Source organism: Marmota monax, unplaced genomic scaffold (assembly GCF_021218885.2).
Source record: "Marmota monax isolate L192 unplaced genomic scaffold, Marmota_monax_Labrador192_F-V1.1 WCK01_AAM20220418_F8-fsc00075, whole genome shotgun sequence".
Lineage (NCBI taxonomy): Eukaryota > Metazoa > Chordata > Mammalia > Rodentia > Sciuridae > Marmota > Marmota monax.
In genome coordinates this window covers 3,572,841-3,600,446 of record NW_026694772.1, presented here as the reverse complement: position 1 = coordinate 3,600,446, position 27,606 = coordinate 3,572,841, and the positions used below count along the sequence as shown (strand labels likewise).

Genomic DNA, 27,606 nt, shown 5'->3' with positions numbered 1-27,606 from the left:
ACTCCACAGTATTATCTACCCACTTATCCTTTCTGTTCACATCACAGGAGGGAAACATCATTTGAAAGAGTGTTTTGTATTTCGTTCCTGGTACCTTTGCAGTAGGATCTTGTGTGTTCTTCACAAGGGTCAACAGATAAAGCTGCTAGAGTTACCTCATTCTTCCACACTTTATATTGATTTACTTAGACTCTTAAAATATTTAATTCCTCACTTTACTGTTTAATTCATAAAGTCCAGCCTTTTAATAAAATGCTTTCTTCTAACTCCCATTTAATTTTTCTAAATAGAGAAAAATACACTCAATTAAACAGTAATTATATGCATTTACTTTATTAAACTGTTTAATTAGGAATAAAGGCCAAAATGATAAGAAATATGGCTAAGTTTTTTCTGTAATTGTAATAGGAAAAGTGCTATCACATGTAAACACACACATACAATGTTCTTATGAGAATATGATGTGCACACTTTTAAAACTAGTTTTCACTGATGTTACTCTAATGTTCCAATCATGATTTCATCCCATTTGTAAGAGCTCAGGAGTGATCTTGTAACCTAAGAATACATGTTAGCATAGATTCAGTTTTCAGGCTAAGCTTATGTTGACTATTGTGATGAAATTACATAACTCATCCAATGATGGTTTCTCTCGGAATCTAAAATATCATTATTTTAATGCTTTCATTTCAGAAATATTAGTACTTAATGGCAGTTAAAGAAACTAGTAGTTTTTGAGGTAATAGTCAGCCTCAGGAAAGAATAGCTACCCCTCAGTAATAATATTTGGAATAGAATGATCAAGGACAACATGCATACACACTTAGGTAATGTGATTTCAACGTATGTGTATGGTGACTTACAAGTAATCTTGTTATAATGTTCATAAATGCTAAAGGAGAAAAAAAGAAAATTTTACCCCCTAATTTTCTGTTAAGTATTTATGTAATACACACAATTGATATATAAGATGTCAAGAAAACCCCCCTTTTTGGATAGAATGTAGTAACATCCCTGGTATAATGGGAAGCAAAGAAATAGAAAAAATTAAGCTTACCGAAAGGAAAATATTAACAATATATTTTGCTTTGGTATCCACTAGGGAGCCTACTTCTTAAATACAAGTAAGCATTCAGCCTCCAAGATTATGGTCCACCTCCAGGACACCCATCTAGAAAGATGTAGTTGGGAAGTCTTTGCTCCTGGCAGAAGTCAGCAAGTAGCATTGATTAGGCAGTCCTCTGGACACTGTATGCAATAGTCAACAGTGCCTTCCAGGCACTGACACCTCACTTTCCTATGGTTCCAACTCCCAAGTGAGAGAGATCAAGATTCATATTTGGTGAGTGCAGAAACCACCCAGGCTTAAAAGCTTCACATCCACAGGAACCAATATTGCTCTTATCATCTCCAAAAGCATAGTTTATAGGATCTCCAAAGAGATATGTTTATATATAAAATTTACTGCACTCAGGCAATCCCAATATTATAGTTTTCAATCAGATAGTTATATTGTTCTCAGTCCAAATGCAATCAACCAAACAAGGTTCATTTTTACCATAAGCAATGTTACTTAGCAACACAGTTACCACATATCACCTTATCCAGTTACCAAGGAAACGTAGCTTAAAGTTATGGAGAGGTCAAATTCTCATGCAAAAAAGGAAAAGATAATGGTAACCCATAACCCACATCAAGTCTCATCCAGAAAAATGTGAAATTAAATTGAATTCATGATTTTCAGGATGTGAAAATTGTATCATTCTCTATTGCTATTTTTTCCAGAGCTAATGTACACAGTTGAACTTGCTGGAGGGCTTGGTGCTATTCTCCTGCTGCTTGTTTGTTTGGTGACCATCTATAAGTGTTACAAGATAGAAATCATGCTCTTCTACAGGAATCATTTTGGATCTGAGGAGCTGGATGGAGGTAAGATGAGTTTCCCCTTTTATTGTTGTTTCTGAATATTTTTATTATTTTTCCCTGCCTTTATTTTATTGAAGGGAAAGAAAAGTTACTTGCAAAATCACTGGCAGCAGGTCTTATAATCTTTCCATGTTCAGTTGTAAGTTCATAATTTGTACTGAAATATGTGTATGATACATTGGAGCCAATAGGTATTTTCCTCTGAAAGTTGTAAAGCAACACCTACCCTTTTTAGAATTGTATTCTAAACAGCACTTACAAATTACAAACACTGATTGCAATGCCATCAGAGTGTTCATTTTCTCTCACCTTGTAATCAGTACTGAAAGGCCAGCTTTACTTTTCTATAGGTAAGGAGTGTCTCTTTTAATTGTGTTCCCTAGCCTAGGAGTTTGAAGTGAATCTTAATTTGTTCCTGTTAAAATGATCAGTATAATAAACTGTACTGAATCTTTTAGCATTCATCCAGCAGTCTTTTCAATCTTGTTTATTTTGCTGTATTTAGATAGGCTAATTTTTATTCTGAGTGTGGACCAACAGATAAAAAAGTGCACAAGCACATTGTTTTCATAATAACACATCTAACATTTTTACTCAATTGAAGATATAAATATTGTTTTGTGGAAATCATAATTATTCTTTGGTTTTGGTCAGCCAGGTATATGTGTACATTCTGTTAGAAATATCAAAGTACCACAAGAAATCAAACACATGCTCAAAAGTGGGTAGGCAAGGTGATCTATATTTCTGCCAGAGGGCATGCCACCAGAACCAGGCTAGCAAGCAAGCAAGAGTACCTGGGTGTTGGGCTGGGGATGTGGCTCAAGCGGTAGTGCACTCGCCTGGCATGCATGCGGCCGGGGTTCAATCCTCAGCACCACATACAAACAAAGATGTTGTGTCCACCGAAAACTAAAAAAATAAATATTAAAATTCATTCTCTCTCTCTCTATCTCTCTCCCCCCCCCTCTCTCTTAAAAAAAAAAGAGTACCTGGGTGGGCAGTCCACCTGCATATATCCCTAATGCAGTGCTGTCCCTCACCCTGACAGTGCTGTCTCTCATCCTGATTGGAGGAGCTCAGGGGTATAATCTATGAGACTGGCTAATTTTAAAATTAGGGCAGGCAAAAGGAAGGCCTATAATCAAAATGGTTACAATTGGATCCAATTAAGGCTATATTCTGAAAATTGACCACTGGACTTTCTATTTCTCAAAATTCAAAAGAAGAATTTGGGGCTCTTACAGTTGAACTCCCTAAACCACTCATTAGAGAAATTAAGCAGTCTTTTCCCCCCTTCTTTTGTATCATTTGAAAAACATAAGATAAACATGCACTATAGGAAGCATATACCAGTTGGAAACGAATAGTGCAAATTATAAAGCTTTTTCTATCATATTTATAAACTTTTTTCACTGTCAATTTTGCATTAAAAAGTACAAAGTAAAAATTAAGCAATTTCCCTTGTTGCCACCTGTGCAGGGCCCTCTGGAAGAAATCCATAGGCAGAACAGGAGGTTGTCAGTTTTATAAAGGGAGCAAACTATAGTTCTCCCTTTCCCATTAGGATGAAGTCTGGGCTGAAGCAAAACTGTGGTTTTGTTTGTTTGTTTTAAGTGATGGCTTGCCTAGTTGTTCCCTGTTTCTAACTGTCTTGGCTATTCACATAGATTATTAGTTTTCTTTGCTACTGCTTCAAAGAGATGTGAGAAAATTGTCAATGTCAGAGCTATTGTTGGATGAGCATACCAAGCAGGGTGTTAGACATTCTTCAAATCATCCTTGCTAAGCCTCACATAAATTCTAAGGTCAATATTATAATCTCCATTTTACTGATAAGGCAACTGAGTCTTCCAGAGGTTAAATAACTTACTTAAGATGATAATGCAAGTATTACTGTAAGTGGCCAGGGTGGGATTTGAAAATAAGTCTGTTTTCAAATCCTTTATTTTATTGAATACTGAATCCCCATCTTATTTTTTTTTTCTTTTCAAATTTGGTGTGTTCGGCATCATCTAAAGATCTCTTGTCATTTGAACAATTTGGACAATAGAAGATATTGGGAAAAAAGCAGATTTTGTAGACAAGTTTTACTTTGTCTACTAACCCTATTTTGAATATGTTTGTGTTCCCAATGATTACCCAATTAATTAATTTTCGATGTAGCTTTTATATATCATTTTCTGAATGTAGAAAATAATGGAATAAAATAAAAATTATGAATTATATACAGTTGAACTTTCAGTAATTTGAACATTCCTCTGGGGATCCTGCTTATTAGATTTCACTGCTATTCTGAAGTTGTTGAGTTCTCAGACTTTCTTGTGTTTTAAACAAAAAAAAAATATATAGCAAGGATACATTAACAAATAATATTCTAGTAGATGAGAAGGATCTCCCAGAAAGCTAATTTTGCTAATAAATGCCTTAGAATTTGTTAGAACCTTCTCCCTAGGGTCATGTTGAATGCACTATCAGGGTCTAACTAGAAGGGTTTTCCTTGACATGCTACTGTGAATGCACTAGACTCAAAGAAAACTAATATAATTAAATTAATTATCATCTAGATAAGGTTAATGCACAAATAATCCCCTTAAAAGGAAGGGGGTAGCAAAGAGTGTCAAGCAGTGCTTGTTCATTTTTTTTTCTTTTTTTGGACCAGGGATTGAACCCAAGAGTACTTAACCATTGAGCTACATGCCTAGCCCCTTTATATATATATATATATAAATGTCTTTTTTTTTTGAGACAGGGTCCCATTAAGTTGTTTAGCCCCTGGATAAGTTGTGCTCCTCCTGCCTTAGCCTCCTGAGTTGTTGGAATTACAGGTGTACACCACCACACTCACCTTCAAATGTCTTTTAGAGGAGGAAGTCTTACTACAAGTGCAATGATATGAGCACCCTCCTTGTATTAAAAGTAGACATTCTCCAGCTGAAATGAACAGAACCTCATTCTTAACTCTATCCTGCTGCATCTCATCTGACCTGTAGAACTTTCAGAAACATTGTTCCTTAAGAACCATAATACGATAATAACTACAATGTGTAAGTTCAAAATCTACATCTTAACAAAAGTCAGGCATACATAAATTTCATATTTCTAGAGTTCAGGATATAGTTCAGTCGGTAAATTGCTTGCCTCACTTGCACAAGGTCCTGGGTTCAATGTCCAGCACCACATACACACACACACACACACACACAAAATCACATTTCTCTAATTCTTTAGTCATCTAAATGTATCCAACTTGGTTCTCAAATTCTCATTTCCAGCAATAGCAAAATAAATAAACAAACAAATAAAACTTATCACCTTGCAACCCCAAGATAACTGTCAGTTCTGATTTAGAATTCAGCTTCTTATGTGTTAACATTGAGTTTTAAATTGAGATTTTCCATTTCCCTTCTCCTTCCCTTTTCCCTCAAGAAACCCATTTCTAGGGAACTCACATACAGCTTTCTGGTAAAGGGGAAAGGCCTCTGGTGCCTACACCATCTGTCTTATTTGAGATACTCCCACCAGTTCTTTGGACTGAGCCCTGGTTACTCAAGACCAAAATCTTTGCTGTAGTTTCCAGACACAAGCTTCACACACTTGTTCAGACTTTATTCCATTGGAAATTTCAGACATGCTTACATGTATTTCTAGCACCATAAACTCTGCTACATTGCAAACCCATATCCCTGTTTTAAAAAAAAATCATCCCCTTAGGCATAGCCTCATTAACATGCAGATCCCATGTTGTGTGCAGAATTTCTCTAAAAAGTAGTTTCCCAAGACAATCCCTGGGGAAAAGATCACAAATCCTTTCTATTTACAGATTCTGCCTCAGACTATAGGAGATTCTATTAGCGCCTTGCCCTCCCTGGGACCTTGAGTCCTTCTCAGAAACCCAGGCAACCTCTATACCTTAATCACATCCCTTTATATCCTTCTACACATACTATTATGATTTAATAATGGCATATGCTTCCAGTGGTGGAAAGCTTCTCTGACATCATCAAATCCACATGGTTCCTAGCTCTCCTACAAGTCTTTTTCTCTTCCAAAGAAGGGAGAACTATTAAGAAGAACAGGCTGTTCAGATTATTGTCTCACTTTTTAAATATGTAATTCAGAGGTCAAAGCTCTTTATTCTTGGCCATTCTATCAGTTTTACCTCTCCTGAAAGGGGAATTTCATAAAATTTTCTTGGAAGTAACGAAAAGCAAAGGGTATGAAGAAGAACAAGGAAACAAAGTTTAGCTAATAGGAAGCTGGGGTGTAGCTCTGTGTTGGCAGAGCACTTTTGTAGGTAACACAAGGTTCTTGGGACAATCTCCAGAACCAGACACACACACACACACACACACACACACGTGTGCACACACGCATACAAACTTTAGCTAATAATTTGAAGCGATGGCCTAATGCAGTGATTGATTATAATAACAGATCCATTGAATATTTATTGAATAACAAATGTTATGTTTATCATTAATAATCATACAACTAGAAATGACTCTTAATCCCAAGAATTGTTGCCATTGTATCAGATGGAAAATGGAGTATTTGGTATTTGGGGCACATTCAGTCAGTTGCTATCAAGTTGTTCTAATGAGTGTTAATTGATTATATCAGTTCTGTATCAGAAAGATTTTGATATAGAAGAATTCTGACATGTTTCTGGGATAGAATATGCTTTAATTTCTTGGTTTATTCACATATCTGCTTGCTCCTCCTCTATATAACCTTACATTTTATTGTTTCCCCTGGGTTCAGGCCTTACCAATTCTCTTCTAACGTGACAACACTCAACTTTTTGGATCACATTATCATTCTATCTTTTTTAAATATTTATTTTTAGTTATATGTGGACACAATAACTTTATTTTATGTGGTGCTAAGGATAGAACCCAGTGCCTCATGCACGCCAGGCAAGCGCTTTGCCTCTGAGCCACAACCCAAGTCCAACATTCTATCTTTAATTACATTTGTAAACCCATAATTCCTAAATCTAAAAGTCCTGCTTCCAGTTCTGCTATTTCAGTTTAATTTTTTTCTAGTTACTGGTTATTTCTACCAAGAAAGATCCCAAACCCTGCTTTTATATTACCTGCTCCCCTCCCATAACTCATTTCTCATCGTCCTGAATTTCATTGCTTGGTTTTTTCACCATCTGTTACCTCACTGGCCATACTTTCTCCTCACCTGCCATTTCCAATTAGTTTCAAGGTCAGTAAATTGCACCTCTTGAAGCTGCACCCCCTTTTTTCCTTACCCTTAATTATAATTCTGCCTAAGCCTCCTACAACCTCTTCTTGCTATCATTCTTGAACCCCTACTTACCCTTCACATTCTGACAGAATTTTTTAAATGCCCCCCAAAATTTAAAAAAAAAAGGCCCATTTTGCCTTCCAGAATAAATCCAGTCTTCTTAGCTCAAAAGCAGTTGCTAAGGGTGGCCAAACTTCCCTGTGCATCATTGCCACTCCCATGGGATCTGAACACACACCATTCCAATTACAGTGAGATGTTGGTTTTTGGACAAACACAGCTGTTGAGAACTAACTTAAGACAATGTAATTATGCATAATTCTCAAATTCTTTTAGCTAAATGAGGTAACCATAATCATTAAGGATTAGGAAAAGGTTAGCTACTCTGTCATCATCTTGATTCCATAATAAAATGAAAAATTGATTGGACAAGTTCTGCTACATATATACTTATTAACAAATAGGCATATAACCGATCCTTAAAGTTGAAGAAATTCCTACCCTGTAGTGTGTGTGTGTGTGTGGGGGCGGGGGAGTTCATGCAAACCTTGCAAGAAATTTTCTGTGGCAAATGTGGCAGTACTCCAGGGGTAGGATCAGGCATTCCATCTAATGTCATCCAAAAATATTCCTCATCAGGTAACAGGACCATTGTGGACTTAAAACTAAAAGAGTTTTCCCAAGAGGGCAGGCTACTGACCCTGGTAGATTCTTATAGATGAGGTGTGTGTTTCTAAATTAAGTAATCCATATCTTAATTAGCACTGATTTCACCCTGGAGAGACTATTTCAAAGATCTTATGCTTAATAAATTTACTAATTTTAACAATGAAACCCAATTTCTAATGTATATCATGCTAATTACCAAAATATCTCTTTTTTTAAAATCAGAAATAAAGATAGTTTAAATGCTTGTAGGTGCTGCCTTTTTCTAATTAAATACTAGCTGACCATCCTGATAAGGGCAACCTATTGTCTCTAGAGTAGAACTTATAAAAACACAGTACCACAGTCTGTGCTGGAATAATTAAAAAGAAAATACAAACATCAAAAAAACATGAGCTTCTTTGCTCCTCCATGCCTCTGCCTGGAGTATCCCTTCCAGCTTTATTTAAAAGCTTGTAACCCTGCTTTATGTTTGTTTTTCCCAGAGTATAGTATGTGGATATTTTTTTGGTTGTTGTTGTTTTTCTCTCTCTGCCTGTGGGGTATCCAGGGCATGCTTACTCATAATGACAGCAGGGCAAACTTATAAGAACATTATAATAACTAACACGATTTCCATTTTAAAGATGAAGGAAAAGATCTCCTAGCCTGACATTGGGAGTTATTACAAGTATTGAACAAAATGAGTTAGAGCAATCTTTTATAATCTACACCCCCACCCTCAGAAAATGTGAACATCTGTTTCATTTCAGGTATATGAAACAAATTGGCATTGATATAATCTTAGGCTGTACAGTTTATTTTTCTTTCTTTTTCCATTACAAGGTTACTCTTTATTCATTGATTCAGAAATTATTGTCCTCGTGTCCATCAGTGAGACACAGCATTTCTGTAAATCATGTAGAAACTATAGGGCTTGGGGTTTTATTTCTCTGGATTTAAAAAAAATATATTGGTGGTGGTGATTAAATAAATTGCATACACAGGAACAACCTAGATGAGTTTTTTAATTCCAGAAGGAGTGACATATAGTTCTTTTTGGTATATGATTATTATTAAATGGTAAGAATCTAGCCTTTTTTTAATGGCAAATCCTCTGCTTCCTGTACTATTCTGCTACCTCTTACCCTCTTAAGGATTCTAATCTGTTACCTACTGCCCTCTTAAGGAAGCAAGGGAAGGAAATTAATATCTAACAAATGACTCTTTGGGGCTGGGCATTTTGTTGTTATAAGGATTCATTTTCCCCTGGATAGCTTCAGGAAGATATGCTGTTTTCTCTTATTTTTGGAATAATTGGGGTTTGAACCAAGGACCTCTTGCATGGTGGACAAGTGCACTACCACTAAGCTATACTCTTAGCCCCCCAAGGTACTATTTTAAATATAAAGAAATATGACATCAAGTCAGGATTTGAGCTTTGCTACTTTTTTTCCATTATGTCACACCATATATTTTTTATTACCAGGGATTGAACCCAGGGGTGCTCAACCACTCAGCTATATCCCCAACCCCCCTTATTTTCTGTTTTGAGACAGAGTCTCCCCAAGTTGCTTAGGGCCTCACTAGTTGCTGAGGCTGGTCTAGAACCTGTGATCCTTCTGTGAATCTCTGGGATAACAGGTGTGTGCCACCATACCCAGCCATAAATATTTTAATTAGTGTCATATTCAAGTGTTTGATTCCTTATGAATTAAAATAGTCCAGAAAAGTACCAAATGGCACAACATGTAAACTGAACATTACTGTATAGCTTTAAAATGTGCAATTCAAGCACTTTTATTTTAGAATACAATTGTCAGTGATTGTCATGACACAAGTGAAATTAAAAGCAAGTGAAAGTACGAGTGCTTGCCTAACATGTCTGAGGTTCTATGTTCAAATACCAGCACTGAAAAAATGAATGAAACTTTTTCACTCTTTCAATAATCACATCCAATAATCATAAAATCAAAATATAAAGAATATATATTTAATGCATGTTCATTCAAATAAATATGATTTAGCTATACAAAGTTTTTTTATTTGAAAAACTATGTCTTAGAAATGTGAGAAAGTATATGAAAGCAAATCTGAGACATGAGAAAGAATGAGGCTTACTTTCCTAAAAGTCTTATTTATTCAAATTATATAAATGATAATTTCTAATTATCACAGTTTTTTAAGCTAACATGCTATGCCTAAACATACACAATAAGCTTTCAAGATAAAATACACAATATATCTTTGAGTCCTCCATTCTCATTTGGTAACCCATTTGCTGAATGTTGGCTTTTGTCACTAGTCAATTTCACTTATGTGACTTATAAATATTTGAGAATAAAAAAGATATGGCCAGCTGCCAATAACATCTGACAACTATTCAATAGGTGTTTAAAGGTTAAAAGCTACTGAAGACCTGGATGTCAATCTCAAACTATTTCTATTGTCAGTAAATCTCTTCTGTACCCCAGATCCAATATAACCACCACTCTCATCTTGAAAAGGGAGCTGTCAAATTACATTTTCTGATATTTTTAAATGCTATGTTATTCTAAAACATGCATGAATCCCTTGACTTCTCAATCCTCCTAAAGAGCATTGAGGTTAATATCTTTTCATATGTTAAAAAGAAATATGTCTTTATTTATAACCTTTCTCAATTCTTTTTTGAATTCCTAAAACAGTTTCAATTTGCCTACCCCCATTAAGATTTCTTAATAAGATTTTTTTTTTTTTTTTTGAGATGGAGTCTTGCTGTGTCTCTAAGTCTGGTCTTGAGCTCCTGGGCCCAAGTGATCCTTCTGCCTCAGCCTTCTGAGTAGCTGGGACTAAAATGCATGCCATCACCCCTAGCCTTCTTAATAATATTTTAAATTTGTTGTTTTATTTATTAACTCCATACAGTCTAAACTTCCTTTTCTCCCCTCAAAAACATTTTCTTATAAAACAGTGACAAAAGCCAGTAGTCATTTCAGTCAATGTAATGAATAAAATCTGAAGGACCTGTTTGACTTTAGATAGATAGATAGATAGATAGATAGATAGATAGATAGATAGATAGAAATTGATTGATTTTGATCTCAGGTATTTTGTGTATTTTCTGTTTTTTATTTGTTTGTTTTGACTTTTTGTGGGGTGAGACAACTCAGTCAGAATCACTTGAAAATCATGAAGAGTTAACTTAATAACTATATTTGAGATTATGAAGAATTATTTCAAAGAATTATCTACCAGCTGCTGTTTTTCTACCTCTTCAGTGAACCAAATTATAGTTGTTAGGTGAAATTAGAAAATAAGAAAAAAACTTGTCCACTATATGATAACTTTTAAGCTGTTTATAAACCAAAGCTTAATTTAAATGATCATAGCACTGTCCCTTAAAAATATTAGTATAATTTTGGTGGGTATTTTTTTTTGGTGGGGGGGAACTAGAGATTGAACTTAGGGGCATTCAGCCACTGAGCCACATCCCCAGCCCTATTTTATATTTTATTTAGAGACAGGGTCTCACTGAGTTGTTTGGCACCTCGTCATTGCTGAGGCTGGCATGAATGCGTGATCCTCCTGCCTCAGCCTCCAGAGCTGCTGGGATTACAAACATGCGCCACCATACCTGGTTAATTTTGGTTTTTATAGTAATGAAACTGCCAACTTTTTCAAAGTTTCACTAGACACTTGAAGCTCATACACATTAAGATTTGTCAAAATATGCTCATACAGATGTCAAAAACAACCTCAGAAATATTATCCATGATGCATATTCAGATGCCAATTGTGAAAATAGATGAGACCTTGGAATCCATATGATTTTGAGTCAGAAAACATTGCTGAATTTAGTATGGTATCTGGCACTGTATTTCCTGTCTGACAACTTACAAATCAGGGTTTTGCTTCTGGTGGTAAATAAACGCCTAACCCATTACTACACTGACATAGACTCTAGAGAAAGATAGAAATTAGATATCAATCAAGCATCCCATTTATTTGAAGATGGTGCCATGGATTCTTGCAAAGGGGATTTCTGCCAGCATGATAATGCTTGCAAATAGCTCCTTTCTAACTAGGAGTTATAAGCTTAAATACTGTAAATTCATCTAGATGACATGAAGTGATAGCAAACTGACTGAGGCCATAGCATCAATTCCCAAAGTTCATTTAACATTAATGTAGTCACTTTATATATTAGTCTAGACAAGAATATATTCCCCTCCCCCTTTTTGAGATAGGGTTTCACTATATTGCCTGGTCTGGCCTCAAACTCCTGGGAAGTATTCTTCTGCCTCAGTCTCCCAAGACACTGTGATTGCAGGTATGCCCCACCACATCTGGCTCCCTTTTTGAACAAAATGTGGATTTTTTATCTATTTTGTTTTTATTGTATGCCATCTGTATTAAAAACATTTCAAACATTACCAGTAAATAGGGAAGAGAGGTGGAAGGAAAAAGGAGGGAGAAGGGGAATTGCAAGGAAGATGGTAGGAGACCCTCACTGTAATACAGAATACATGTATGATGTTGTGAGAAGGAAAAAAAAGTGTGTCACATTAGATTGGGTAGAGAGAGAAGTGATAGGAGGGGAGGGGAAGGGGGGATAGGAAGGGCAGCAGAATAAAATAGACATTATTATTGCTGTGGGTATACAGGAGACTGTATGACCAATGTGATTCTGCAACCTGTATAATCAGAAAAATGAGAAATTATATCCCATCTGATTCAAATGTATGAATTGTCAAGATCATTGTACTGTCATGTGTAACTAATAAAAAAAGAGAGAGAGAGAGAGAGAGAGAACATACATCTTTGTATACACATAAGGTAAGAGCTTCCATCTAATACCTAGATGGCAAGAGAAACCAAACCTATCTTATGCCAGTTAAAATAGTCTCTGAAGATAAAAAGATCTCTCCAAATTTATTTCTCTGCTGAATTGTGCTTTTCCTAGTAAGAGATTAAAAGTATGGTAACAATCTATGTTTAAGCCTTTTATTCATTTAGTCAGTGAAATTAAAATACTGGTGGATGGTAATTAAATAAAAAAAGCATTTCTAATGGAGCTAAGAGGGCAAGGTTCATTGTTTATGGTACTCTGCTCAATTACCTTAAAGCTGACTGCAGTTGCTTGATGTCATCAAGATCTCTGCATGTCTATACTCTGTTCTACAACAAAGATCCTCAAAGTATAATCATTGGACCAGCAGAAGCATCTCTTGGGAGCTTGTTATAAATGCAGTTTCTCAAGACTTACAAATACTGAATGAGAAACACTGGAAGGGGTACACAGAAATCTATGTTTTATCAAGTCTTCCAAATGTTTGTCATTTGTGCTCCAGTCTAAAAACACATTCCTAGTGGCATTGACATGGGCCATAGGTCTTTTGGATTTTTTGGAACCATATTGAGCCATACTTCAAGACTACTCCGAAAGGTCCAAAGGAACCTTGCTAACCTCTAACCCCCACAGCTCTTAGCAATTTCTTGAAAAGTCTGCGCACCATGGAATCTACATATCCAAAGCCATATGTCCTGAGAAATGGCCAGATATTTAAAAATTCTTGAAACTAGACACAGTATGTGTCACATATGGCCCAAATGAAAGACAATTCATTCATTTTTTCAACAAGTATATTTGAGCATCTTATCTATCCCTACTTACATGTCTGAGACAAGAGTCATAAAGTCTAAAGGAGAAAATAAGATAAAGAACACAATGATATACTAAATTTGAAAAGAGATCACCTCTGACTGAGGGAAATCAGACTCAATTTAAAGGAAACCAAACTACAGATTTAGTTGTTGAATATTTATACAATCAATGGGTAGCCATAGAGATTTTGAGCTTCCATAAGTTTTGATTAGTTTGGAAAGATAAATTTGGTGGCTGAATTTGAAACTGAAGATTTGAGATGAAACTAGATTCTCTGCTTCACCAATTTATCTCTGGGTTCTTGTCTCAAAAATTTGAAGAATAAAATCCATGGACAATAACAGAAGGGAAGAGTAAATAGAACAGTATTTATTTCAGTGAGAAGAAAAATGAATGCAAGAGGGCACCTGAGAGCAGGAAAATCCATTTTAGCATGCTAGCTCAAGGGCTTATATAGTTTTTTGGGGTATGAGAATTGATCAAAATCTATGTTAAACAGGCATTGAAAAAGTACCAAAATCATGAACTGTGTTCTTTAGCCTTGAGTTTTAATCTTTCCTGTAACTAGATTCATCCCACCTAGCATTTTTATAGACTCTGAGACAAAGGAGTCTTTGCATATGAAAAAGGTCTTGATGGGTCCATTAATGTTTTTACCAGGTAGTCCAGGAAGGTCCCCTTAATTGGGGACCATGACCATTTTCTATTCTTATTATCCATACAGAGAAAGAAAGTGAAAATTGGGTAAAATATAACAGCTGACAAATGAACTGAGCTTAACCTAGGAAGGAAATCGAACATAGACTCTTTGTACTAATGAATAGCTTTGAAATGACTAGCAAAAAAAGAAAGTAAATAGAACTTGCACCTTAGGTTTAAACACTAAAGCAGTGAGATGTTTTACTATTAAAATGAAAATTAAATAAAAGGTGAAGAACAGAACTTGGGATAGGAAGCTTGTTATGTTGTAAGCATGTTATTTTTAATCCTAGAGAAGACAAAGGGCAAAGAATAAGAATCTAACTAGAACACACCCCAGATTTAGAAGAGCTTCAACACTTTGTAGTGTTTAGGGGGCAAGCTTAAAAAAAGAAACTTCCCACAAAAAAAGTATCATATGCACAAAATAATATTATTCTGACTTACAAAGTACTCTCTTTGGCCTGTGATACCTGTACTACTCCTAGTAACACATTTATCCCATAAAAATAGACTATTGATTTATCTATTTTCTACTAGACTGGAATCACCTGACCTATATTGAAAAGAAAAATTTATATTTTATAGGAAATGCATGGGAATAGCTATAGAATGAGTATTTTAACTAAATATTAATCCCAAATGATATACTTCTTTATTATGTGCTATGATTGCTTACTCAACTAAAGTGTTTGCATCAGCACATGGTGCCATTTTAGACTGACTCTGGCCTATAGACAAAGCCTTCCTATGCCAAACATAATATTTTCTGGTGAAAATTGAATGTAATCTATCATATGTGCAATTATATCTTGAACAAAGAATAGAGGAAATACCAAAATATAACACATTTTGGATGGTTACTATTTTCTAAAACTTTTTTTTCCCTAAAAGCTGCTTTAAAAAAAGAAATCTTCAATAGTGTAAAGTTTTCTACCAGGGTTCCTATAGTGGCATTGTTAGCTTCTTAGATACCTGTTTTAACTTTCAGTGTATTAATCAGTTTTCTCAGTTTGCCCTGAAAATTGTAATCATAGAATGATTTCTAGACAGCTGTTAGAAATACCAGGGTGCCAAAGAATGAAACACTGCTTCAAACTAGCTCAGCAAGGAAAACTTGACTTCTGTTAGAAGGGTGTGCTACTGAACAAAGTCTGGCAAGCAAGAACACTTGGGTGGGCAGTCCACTTGTTTTTATCCCTAAGCCATCACTGTCCTCTGCTCTGATAGGAGGAATTTGGGATTACAATCTACACAACTGGCTAAATTTAAAATTGGGGCAGGCAAAAGGAAGGGCTACAGTTAAAATGGCTATGATAGGATAAAGATTGGGAAGCTCAAAACACCTATGATTGGATCTTAATATCCCACTTAAGGCTAAATACTATATTCTGAAAATGGACCACTGAACTTTCCACTTCTCACATGGCTCAAGATTATCTGACTATAAGAATTAAATTTATTTTCCTGGGAGAAATGAATGACAGTAGAGGGGGTAGAGAGAGAAGAGGGGAGGGGAGGGGAGGGGAGGGGGGATAGTAGAGGATAGGAAAGGCAGCAGAATACAACAGACACTAGTATGGCAATATGTAAATCAATGGATGTGTAACTGATGTGATTCTGCAATTTGTATACGGGGTAAAAATGGGAGTTCATAACCCACTTGAATCAAAGTGTGAAATATGATATATCAAGAACTATGCAATGTTTTGAACAACCAACAATAAAAAATTAAAAAAAAAGAATTAAACTTATATAAATCTCAGAAAGTGAGTGTTAGTGCCCCTGAAGTCTGAAGGAATATCCCCAAGTCACTGAGAGCAATGGTAAAAAAATGTTATACAATATTGGATATCTTATACTCACAGATTTTAAATTCATGCCTAACTCAAAGTTCATTTTATTCTAAAATTTATGAGAATTTCAATCCAATTTGATCTAATAATTGATTAATACACTAGAGCTAAAGATACTTATATTGATAGACTAACTAATCAAATTAACGGTATTTAGAATTGAGGTGAATTATAAATCCTGACATCATATTCTAAAACCAAAATTGATAAACAAGAAATCTAGAAGTTAAGTGATTTCTTATTCTAGAAATAACCAATGAGAAATTGAGATTCAAAATTAGAAAAAACAATAAGATAAAGAGAACACATGATAATAGTACTCAAATGTTTAAAGTTGTCATGTAAGAAGGGGGAAGATTGAGGAGAGAAATCAGATTTTAGTACTAACTTTCATTTAGTTTATGTTGTACTTTTTTATTCTTGTACCCAAACTGAATAGAATGATGACAAACAGTTTGGCATTATTTTATGTGTAAAATAAATGTATACCAGTAAAAAATGTTTTATATAATCATTCAATTTAATAATATTCTCAGTCTGCAACCCAAGAACTGAGTCTCAGTGAGAAATTAATCAATAATTCCAAAATTGGTGCTATGTGAACAGCACATAGAATCTAAAAATCATTGCTCAAACCAGGCATGGTATACTTACAATCCCAGCTACCCAAAAGACTGAGTCAAGAGGCTCACTTGAGCCCAGGAGTTCTAGGTCAGCCTGGGTGACATAGTGAGACCTTTTCATCTCAAAAATGAAAAGAAAAAAGATAGGATCATAGCTATCTGAGAACATGAAATGTTATTACTTAGCTACCTATTAATCAAAGTGATGATATTATAAGAGAAGAGAACTTCATAGAGTGGCACACACCTATAATCCCAGCTACTAAGACAGGAGGACCTTTTGAGACCAGAGTTTGAGGCCAGCCTGGACAACACAGCAAGTACCCCTCTCAAAAAAAAAAAAAAAAAAAAAAAAAAAACACTTTTCCACAATCAAGCAAGGTACAGTTTCTCTCTCTCTCTCTCTCTCTCTCTCTCTCTCTCTTCCAACAGGGTTAAATAACCAAAGACAGGATTGGTTGAATGTAAGAATGTAATATCTACAATAAGAGCATACTACTATTCAAACATGCAGTTTTTATAAACAGTAAAGATTTCTTATACTCTATGCATCAAAAATGATAGAAGTCAGCATCTCATTATATGTATTTTTTTTTTTTTTTGCATTTGCTGGAAATGAAACCCAGGGTTTGTGCATGTTACATACTTGCTATACCACTGAGTTACACCTCCAGTCCTCATTACTCTTTTCACTGATTTTCCTCCTACTATTTTCACAACAACAACAAAAATCAAAATATGACCCCTTCTACTTCCAAACTAGTCCCAGAATATTTGGTTTTATTGAACACTTAATAAAATTAATGAAGGCTTCCCAATTTGTTTTCCAGGAATGAGACATTTGAAGGTGTTTATGAAAATAAATGATTGTTTTTTATGTTCTAATATTTTCTTTGTACTGAATTCAACTTTACTCTGTATCTGTATTTTTAACAGATAATAAAGATTATGATGCTTACCTATCATATACCAAAGTGGATCCTGACCAGTGGAATCAAGAGACTGGGGAAGAAGAACGTTTTGCCCTTGAAATTCTACCTGATATGCTTGAAAAACATTATGGATATAAGTTGTTTATACCAGATAGAGATTTAATCCCAACTGGAAGTAAGTTAGTGTTTTCATTTGCATAATTTGTTTGCATCATTACTTTTTGCATAGAGTTTTAATTTGGGGTTCTTGACTTCAAAAATTGTATCTACTAGTTTCTGAAAAAGGAAATGTCTTTGTGCATTCATATGAAATTTAAGTTTTGATACCACAGAGAAGATGCTTAATTATTCTCTAAAGCATCTCCTTCTATGAGCCTTGATGAAATCAAATGAAATATTTGTATCTGGGAGAAATACTTCAAACATTACAAGATGTAAGGCCCAAGCTCTCTTCAAAGTGATGATTGGCTATTTTCATCTTCTCAAAGTGTTTCCCAACAAATGGCAATCCTCATGTAACTAGAGAATTTACCAGGGTTTTCTGGACCAAATGATTAGCTTGTTCATTCTTATACATTATTTTCTCTTTCTAGCATACATTGAAGATGTGGCAAGATGTGTAGATCAAAGCAAGCGGCTGATCATTGTCATGACCCCAAATTACGTAGTTAGAAGGGGCTGGAGCATCTTTGAACTGGAGACCAGACTTCGAAATATGCTTGTGACTGGAGAAATTAAAGTGATACTAATTGAATGCAGTGAGCTACGAGGAATTATGAACTACCAGGAGGTGGAGGCCCTCAAGCACACCATCAAGCTCCTGACAGTTATTAAATGGCATGGACCAAAATGCAACAAATTGAACTCTAAGTTCTGGAAACGTTTACAGTATGAGATGCCTTTTAAGAGGATAGAACCCATTACACACGAGCAGGCTTTAGATGTCAGTGAGCAGGGGCCTTTTGGGGAGCTGCAGACTGTCTCTGCCATTTCCATGGCCGCAGCCACTTCCACAGCTCTAGCCACTGCCCATCCAGATCTCCGTTCTACCTTTCACAACACGTACCATTCGCAAATGCGTCAGAAACACTACTACCGAAGCTATGAGTACGACGTACCTCCTACTGGCACCCTGCCTCTTACCTCCATAGGAAATCAGCATACCTACTGTAACATCCCTATGACACTTATCAACGGGCAGCGGCCACAGACAAAATCAAGCAGGGAGCAGAATCCAGATGAGGCCCACACAAACAGTGCCATCCTGCCACTGTTGCCAAGGGAGACCAGTATATCCAGTGTAATTTGGTGACAGAAAAGCAAGGGACATCCCATTCCTGGGAGTTTGAGCGGAATCTGCAGTCCAGTGCCTGGAACTAAATCCTCGACTGCTGCTGTTAAAAACATGCATTACAATCTCTAGAACACGAGGAAAAACAGGGTCTTGTACATATGTTTTTTGGAATTTCTTTGTAGCATCAGTGTCTTCCTGTTTTACCATGTCTCTTACCATTACATTTTTTGACTTTGTTTTATATGTCATTGGAATTTGTAAATTTACATTTTTTTTTAAAGAAGAGACTGATGTATAGGTAGAAAACCCTTTTTTGCTTCATTAGTTTAGTTTTAGAATGGGTTTTTATTTCCTTTTTTAAATTTTTATTTTGCTTTTAACATTTCCTTGGGGTGCTTGGACAAATCTATCTGATGGGACAAGGAGCACCGGATCCTCTCTCGAGTTCTGCCTAGGATCAGCTGGGCCACGTCGGCCTTCAGAGAGCAGTGCAACGAACGCCAGCATTGCCATTTGTGAAAAACAAGAGAGAGAGAGAGAGAGAGAGAGAGAAGAACACTTGTTCATAGGAGGGCCTACCTGTCAGGGCCCTGAATCTCTTCCTTGTCCCACCTCATTCCCCTCCTCTACCCTTCTAATGGCAGCATGATGTGTAAACTCTGCAGAGGGGTGGGGGTGGGTCTAACTGTCTTAACATTTAATTCACTGCTCTTCAGAATACACTCTAGACCCAAAGGCGTGCTAGTCACTTGACAGTGACCACTACAGAGTGCTAAGAAGAGAAGTTCGAGGGCATGAAAATGAGGGAGAGTGTTGTTTCCGTTTTTTAAATGAGTTGATGTACCCTTATATATATATATATATAAATATAAATATAAATATAAATATATATGAAACAGCAAAACAAAACAAACAAAAAAAACACAAAAAAAAACACACAAAAAACAAAAAAACAAAAAAAATCAAGCCCTATATTTGATCACTTCCTGGAAAGGCATGAATGTGTTTGTGGCTGTTTTTGTTTAATATTCTACTTCCTCTTTTCCCGCTATAATTTTTCTGCAAATGAGATTATGTGCAAATGCCAGGCAAGTTAACTCAAAAGGGTGAATCAAGGCAAGTCAAAATGAAATTTACATTGAAGTCTTTCAAACCAAAGGGAAGAACAGGATGTGTCATCAAATATGTTTTGTCACCTTGTATTATACAAAATGTTATTTTCTAAAGAGTCAGAGAAAATCTGTGAATCTTATTGTGCGTCCCCTTGTATTTAAATGTTAACTCACTTGTGTTTAATATTTAAGGCTACATTCAGGACTAAGTGTTTGGTTTCAGTTTGTGAATAAGCAACACATATTAATATAAGGTGTTTAAATAAGAACTCAGGAGGTCAAACATGAATAACAACAGAGATCAGTATTTTCAAAGTAAACATTATTTACAAAAGATAGTTTTTAAATTAGATCAGAAAGTATTTAAAATAATTAATTTTACTGTATAAAGAATTAATTTTATTTTAGCTATATGATTATATCATTCAGAAATAGAAAGCTGATGCTCCCAGGAAATTCATCACTTACCACTTAGCTTTATGTTTGAAATTGATGATATAAGCAGCTAATTCATATTCATGTTAAGAATGATATAAAATCAATCACAAAGGAACCTACAGAGAACAGAATTGTTAAAAGGAAATATTACCTATGTAGCTTTTAGTTTTACAAAAGTCAATGTGACAGAAACAGATAATAGAACTTAAACATTACTTTAGTGATTCATCAAAGGAACTTCCATCCCAGTCATCATCTGTGGACTCGTGTAGTGACTATTGTACATTTGCTTTATTCCTAACACCATATAATGAGAAAACAATTCTACAGTTTGGTGTGAGTTGTGAGTTGGCCACAAAAAAAGAATAAGTGTAAACTGCAATAGAGTTCATTGGGGAGGGTAAGATAGAACTGCAAACGTGTGAGAGATGAGTATAAGCATTTTATAACAGTGCAAAGGTCCCAGTATCTGTTTGACAAGGTAAAGGAGTCTTAGGATGTGCATTGATTTTTATTTGCTTAAAAAATGTTTACTTCCATGACAACTTGCCTGGGTCTTTCTCTACAAATCTGTCTTTATTCCTGTGCTCCCTTGGATCCGTGTCACATTTTCACAAACCAGAACAGAAGCTACAAGGACACATAAAACTTTAAGGTCAGCTTTGCACATTGGGTTATGTTCAGAATCGGAGAAGGCCATTGTTTACTTTGTATTATGGACACCTGTCAGGGACTGGTGGCAGTGAACCTCATTGGACTGGATTCCAAACTCCCCCACTGCTCAGAAAACTGTAAATGTGGCAATGGCCTGGTTTAATTCTTTGGGGTTTTTTTGAAACTTTTTATTTTTTTTTATTTTTTTTATGTGCACGATGGAAGTGTGGAATAAATGTAGAGGAAGTAATCAGACCACAGTCATATTTTAGGCATCCATAGGTGTTAATTTAGCTGCATTGGGAGTACATTTTTTTGTTCTATTTTTAGCGTAGATTTAAGCACTTTGAATAGCATGATTCAGGGATTGATGGGTAATATTTGATATTCTCACAACTTAAGGAACTTTTTTTTCCTCTAATGCTTTGTCATATTTAAAAAATGAAATAAATGCAAAAGAAGCTATCTATGGATTTAGAAACATTCCTCCCAAGTATTCTTCTATCAGCTCCATATGAGAACAAATGAAGGAAACTGTCATGTGTTCACGTGCTCTATGTTTAACAAAAGTTCTGTTAGAACTCACAATAAAATGAGAAAAAATGTATTTCCCCTAGTGCTTAGGTTTCATCCTTCTTTTTTTTTTTTTTTTTTTTTGGTGGGGTTCTGGGGGATAAGAATATTCTAGTTGTAAAAACACAATTGCAAATGTGAATATGTTAGCCAAGCTGGGGAAGAGAATGGACTTCCAGACTTGGTCATGTGTGACGTTTGGTATTGCCTGTTTTTCATCAATCGCCGCTTGGGCTCTGAATGATTCAAAACGAGTCTTAGGATTCAAAAGTCCATCTGGTTCTTTAGTGTAACCTCAACTTGCTGCTTATGAGCGTCCAACCCTTTATTCTGGTGCTCAAATCTTTGATTATTTAATTTGTACCCCATTTCTTAGGTCTTCTGTGGGCAGAGAAGATATTTGTATCTTGTGTAGCCAGCTGATTTAAGTTTAGATCAATTCTATGAAATCCAAGACATAGTTAAGAGTCACGAACCTACTACATTTCTATAGCTAAACACCTGATTGTTCAAATAGTTAATGATTTTGTGTTTATTATTTTGTTCATACTATATGTATTGGACCCTACTGACTTAATCTTAAATATATAGATGCTGGTTTCTTCCATATTTCAATATTATTAATCATTTTTTAACAAGAGCAAATATTAACTGACAGCCAGCTCCTAAACTCTAAGTTTTGATTATCCTAGAATAGTCCTTTTCAGATACAATTTATGTAAATTGATATCACCATTTCTAGGAAAACATTCATTCATAAATTTGTGAAGTATTTTCTGATTCTGGAATGATACACAAGTTCTCCCTATTTTAGGGGTATTTTTTATCTTGTGCTTAATGTCTTTTTTTAAAAAAAATAGTTTTAGTTTATAATCATTAGTCCCAGAAAAAAAGCTTATTAAAATTCAAAGGATAGTATTGACATTGTACCAGCAAAGTGACTTAATAGAACTAAAAGAATACACAGACATGAAAGAAGAAAATCCTTTATTGTCTGAACTAGCTTGGCCCTTAATACCACTATTGATGTAGTTAATTAATATAGGTAAAATATTATTAAATAAGTTAGAAACCCCACCTACAGACCTATATTCCCTTTTGTGGAAAAAAAAATTCTAACAGCATATGCAGTCATTACAAAAAGATGCTGATGCAACTGGGCTCCTTAAAAAGAGAAACTTGTCAATGGAAGCAGAGGCTATTCCTTGCCTTCTCTTGAATCCTGCCCCTTGATTATTCTGAACAAAGAAAGTAACCTACAAATTTTGGATGTCCTTAATAATAGACCTTAAACTTGAGGATACCTTGGATCTACAAAAGGATTATAAGAAATAAGCCCTTGGAATTCCAGATAAAATCAATAAACCTGTTTTTCTGGGTGTGAATCTGAAGACACTTATCACCTAAAAAGCTACTACTATTTGAATTTAGAGGATAGTCTCATACAGGAAAATTCATATAAACCCACATATCATGTAGACATGTTATATCTATCATTTGTTACTTTCATGAAAATTCAGGGGATGACTATTATTCTTCTAATAGAGGCAATTCCTCTTCCAGTGTAGCCTTTCTTTGTGGGAGAATAGTAAACTAAAATTTCATGATGAATATTTATGCCCAGATAAATGAGAATTGACTACTATTATTGGGATAGTTATTAATTTCTTCACCTATTCAAAGGGTAGTTTGGGGTAAAATTGTGCAATTGGCAATGATAGCATATTTATTAATCTTCTTTATGGTTTGTGTTTACTCATCTTTCCTTCAACAAAACTGAAATTCATATAATATACAAAGAGAATAAATAACCTTTTGATGTGTCTTTCCAAAAAGACCCAGCTCTTTTGTGCAAAGATTTAGAACAGGTAACTTGACTTTCAACAATTAAATCTTGACCAGTTTCATTAATTATGATATGAATTTGGGGTAATATAGAAAATTTTGAGAATAAACTGAAGTAAGGTGGTGGTTATTTAAAGTTTTAATTTTTACTTGTAATCCATAGCAAAGTGAAAGTTTATGCTGTTATAAATTGAGGTGGTGCCATAAGGAGCTATAAGAACTGACTAAATTTGAATAAAATAAGGACAAAGATGTGATGAGTTAATTCTAATATTAATCTTATGTGCCTTGTCATCATCAAATTTCAGTCACATCTGTAGAAAATGAAGACTAAAAAGGTAGTCACTCCAATCTTCTATTCAGTATCATTTCTTCACTCCAGGCTCAGAACACAAAGAATTTCTCCATTACAGATGTGTAAGATTTTATATATATATATATATATATATATATATATATATATATATATATATATATATATATATATATAATATATATATAGGTGTATATATATTATATATATCTTATAAATATGTATATGTGTGAGTGGGTGTGTATCAATTCCTTCTGCTCACTAGTAAATTTACCTCTAAATAGCCTCTGGGTCCACTGACAAACTCATGTTTCTCAATTCTCCATTAAAGTAAGTAAAGTACGGTACTATTTTTTCCTACCATTTACTACCTTCATTGATATATCTCCCAGAGTCCATAAGCCTGAAAACTATTCTCTTTCTAACAAAAGCAATCACTCTAAAAATAATCATCACACTGTGTTCCCTCCACTACTAAATGAGTAGAATCTGAAAAACTGCACATGAACTTCAGAGTACCACATGTAATATTGATGTCGTGTAAATTTCAATCTTCATAACCCAGATAATGTTAAGTTTCAAAGGGCATGCTGTGTCATTTAAAAAAAAGATTTAATGTGAAATGACATTATTACATAGTGCATGAATATGTGGCAAAGTAATTTGGATCTATCTTTACTAGTCAATGACAAATTAAATTTGGGGAGATCAGATGTGAGTGTTTTAGGTTTATTCTCAACTGGGAGGAAGACATCTTAATATTAGGATACATGGGCAGTTGTCCATATTCCTTGCAGTATATGTTCCTGTTAACTAGAATCCGTAGTGTATTCTTTCCACCAAAGTAGTGGAGGTATGTTCATATAATCTGCTATTGAATTACAAAAACTTTTACATTTTCAGAGTTTGAAGGAACCCAATAGGAAAGTGGTTTAGTCATTTTCCTCTGCTGGTGTTCAAGTCATATTTTGAACTCAGACACTCTCAGATCTGTTCAACAGTCAGTAAAAAGTGCATTTTACATAGTGTTTCCCTTTAGTTTTGCTTATCTCCTTTTGATTTTGTACAATCTAGAATGTATGTAACTCATGCGTAGGTGATGAAGGCACTCCTTTTTTTCTTAGAATATTTAACAATTATATATTTGGTTTTGCTTTGACTAGCAATAGGAAAATAGACAAATACAAGTGTAAAAATGAAAAATTTTAAACTCGAATTATAATTTGTGTTTTATAGTCGTTTCATAAGTCTGTTGCTCTCTATGAGTATGCTCTCTATATATCCTGTAAAAATAAATTTATATGTTACATAGAAATTCAAGAAATTAAATTATTTATTAAGCTACAAATGTTTCTTCTGATTTCTACGTGATCATAGATGAAAATAAATTAAATAATGTGTTGTTGGAACATATGTAAGTATGTTTGTTAATTTGATAACTCTTGTAATACTTTTCCTTCCCTCTCTATTTAAGCTTATAACACTTAGGCCTAATTCTTGTTGTGGTTTTGAGAAAGAGACTTAAGAAATGCCCAGTTGGCAGAGGAAAAAAAGAAGGAAAGAGAAACCTACAATTCCTTTTTTTTCTTGCTACTGGATTATGGAGAGATTCAAATCACTGATTCAATCACTTAAAAGTCATTATCACATTAATGGTCTCTTCAAGGTTAAATTCCACATTTTTCCTTCATAAACTTTAAGAAACAAAAATGAAAGGAATGATAACTTAAGAGTCTTTCTTTGCTGTTTCCCTTTCTTACTTTTTCTCCCCAGGTATTTTATTCCTTTCTTCTTTAGGTACTATTCACATAACAACCTTAAAATATAGTCCCCTCAGGTAATATTTTAAAGTGACCAAATCTTTAATCATCTTGTTATTCTACTCTGTTTGCATCTATTTGTAGTGCACATTCATTCCTAGAGGGAAATGTTTTTGGCCTTACTTTTCATTTTAAGTTTAAGATTAATAACCTTATGATTTATTTATTTGGGGGGAGGGAATGGTGGTAAATCTTTCCATCACAAGCATAACAAGGGAAAAACCATAAGCCTCTTAGAATGAATTGGTGTTTAAGCAGAATCATATCTTATGAGGACAGCTATTTAAGAAACACTTATCAAAGATGAAGCAGAGATAAATCATGAAAATTTAAAGTAATAGTTTTAAAAACCCTGTAAGGTTATTTTAGGCTGAATTTTGAAGTAATTAACATATTTAAAATTTCATAAAGTCATTTCTACCTCAGTAGGGTTTTTTAATGAAAGAAAATAACCTCTGTTGAACAAGCAAAATGATATAAGGATTATGACTCAGTGTATAATTTCCATGGTGTATTTTAAATTGTGAATCATAGAATATGACACATGATTCAAAATATCAAGAGAAAATTCTCAAGTTTAAAAAAATGTTTGGTATTACTTGTGTACTTCAAACTCACACATAAATTCTCAGGAATTTTCAATTATCTTCATATTAATGACAGGTTGTTAAAAAAAAACTAGCACTAATAGAACACCTTAAAAATTTCTAGAAAATTTCTAATTAATATCATATGTACATTAACTTCCAAAATAGAGAATGAGGCAAATATTCAGAGGATTGTAATAATGGTGGCCCAATCACTTATTGTTGTGGGATTTGGGGCATTTGTATATGGCCTATAAGAGTAATTCAAACAAACTCTTTGATTAATTTTGCATTTTCAAATCAATGCTTTATGTCTACTGGTATTGGTTTAAGGTAATTTAGTTAACTCAGAATCCCAGTTTTTTTTTTTTTTTTGTAAGAAGGCAGGTAAGGTTCTAGAGGATAGAGAATATCTCATTTTGACCAATTATTTAGCCAATTGCTTACCCAAATTAGCAATTTTCATACGTCAATTGCTTTTTGATTGCATGCAGAGTGAAACACTTATTAAACAGTTATGCAGTTGATTTAAAATTTATCAGGCCTTTAAAAATATAAGTATTATTTCATGGATACTCTATAGTTTTTCTTATATGGTAGAATGATATATAATTACAATACTTAAATTGAAACATAGGTAAATAGTAATCTAGGAATGATAACATATGGCAAAAGTCCTCAAGACTGTGAATGACTGGTTTCTGGAATAAAAGCTGCTAATACAATGAATTTTCTAAACTTTGGGGGGGGGGAAGGAAAAGAAAAACACTGATAAAAGGTAAAACACTCCAAAAACAAAGCAGAAGATCATGCCAACCGCCTACATAAACAATAAAGAGAACTACAAGATTATGAAAATCAAGAATTGGTTTAAACAACAAAATATTCAAGTTCTATTGTTTTTGTCAATAAAGAGCTGTTGAGAAATATGAATTTGAAAAGTAACCTGGGCTGTGAATGTGAGTTCCTTCTTAGGTGGCTTTAGGCTAAACAGAGAACTACTTCTCAGCATAATTTTCCCTAAATAAAATAGGGAATCAATTATTAAATATTATATGAATAGAAATTATGATTTTGGCATGCTTGATATTATGACAAAGATTGTGAGGGGTAAAATGGCTCTTTCATAGCATCCTTCTAAGGTGCCTATTAGTAATAGTTTGAAGTTCTGGGTGCACTTAGATTCACCTGAGAAGATTTTACAAGTTCCCAAATTCTGCAGGTTCATATATAAATATCTGGCCTAATGTTTGTACCCAATGTTAGTATTTTCTTAGTAAACTCCAGATGATTCTAGAGGATGACTACGATGAAAACTATAGGAACCAAACAAATGGGTCTGAAGTTTTAGGCTTCAGAATTGACTGAAAACCTTGTTAAAAA

General features: G+C 34.4%; 1 protein-coding gene across 1 annotated transcript in view; it reads left to right on the top strand.

The window, feature by feature from the left end:
• The window catches only part of Il1rapl1 (interleukin 1 receptor accessory protein like 1), a 1,313,791-nt gene extending 1,289,881 nt beyond the window's left edge, over positions 1 to 23,910 (top strand). The window contains exons 9-11 of the mRNA XM_046425318.2: positions 1,786 to 1,929; positions 17,592 to 17,762; positions 18,181 to 23,910. Of these exons, the coding sequence (XP_046281274.1) occupies positions 1,786 to 1,929; positions 17,592 to 17,762; positions 18,181 to 18,899 (1,034 nt within the window). The 3' untranslated portion in view covers positions 18,900 to 23,910. The remainder of the gene's footprint in view (positions 1 to 1,785; positions 1,930 to 17,591; positions 17,763 to 18,180) is intronic.
• Positions 23,911 to 27,606: the final 3,696 nt, after the last annotated feature.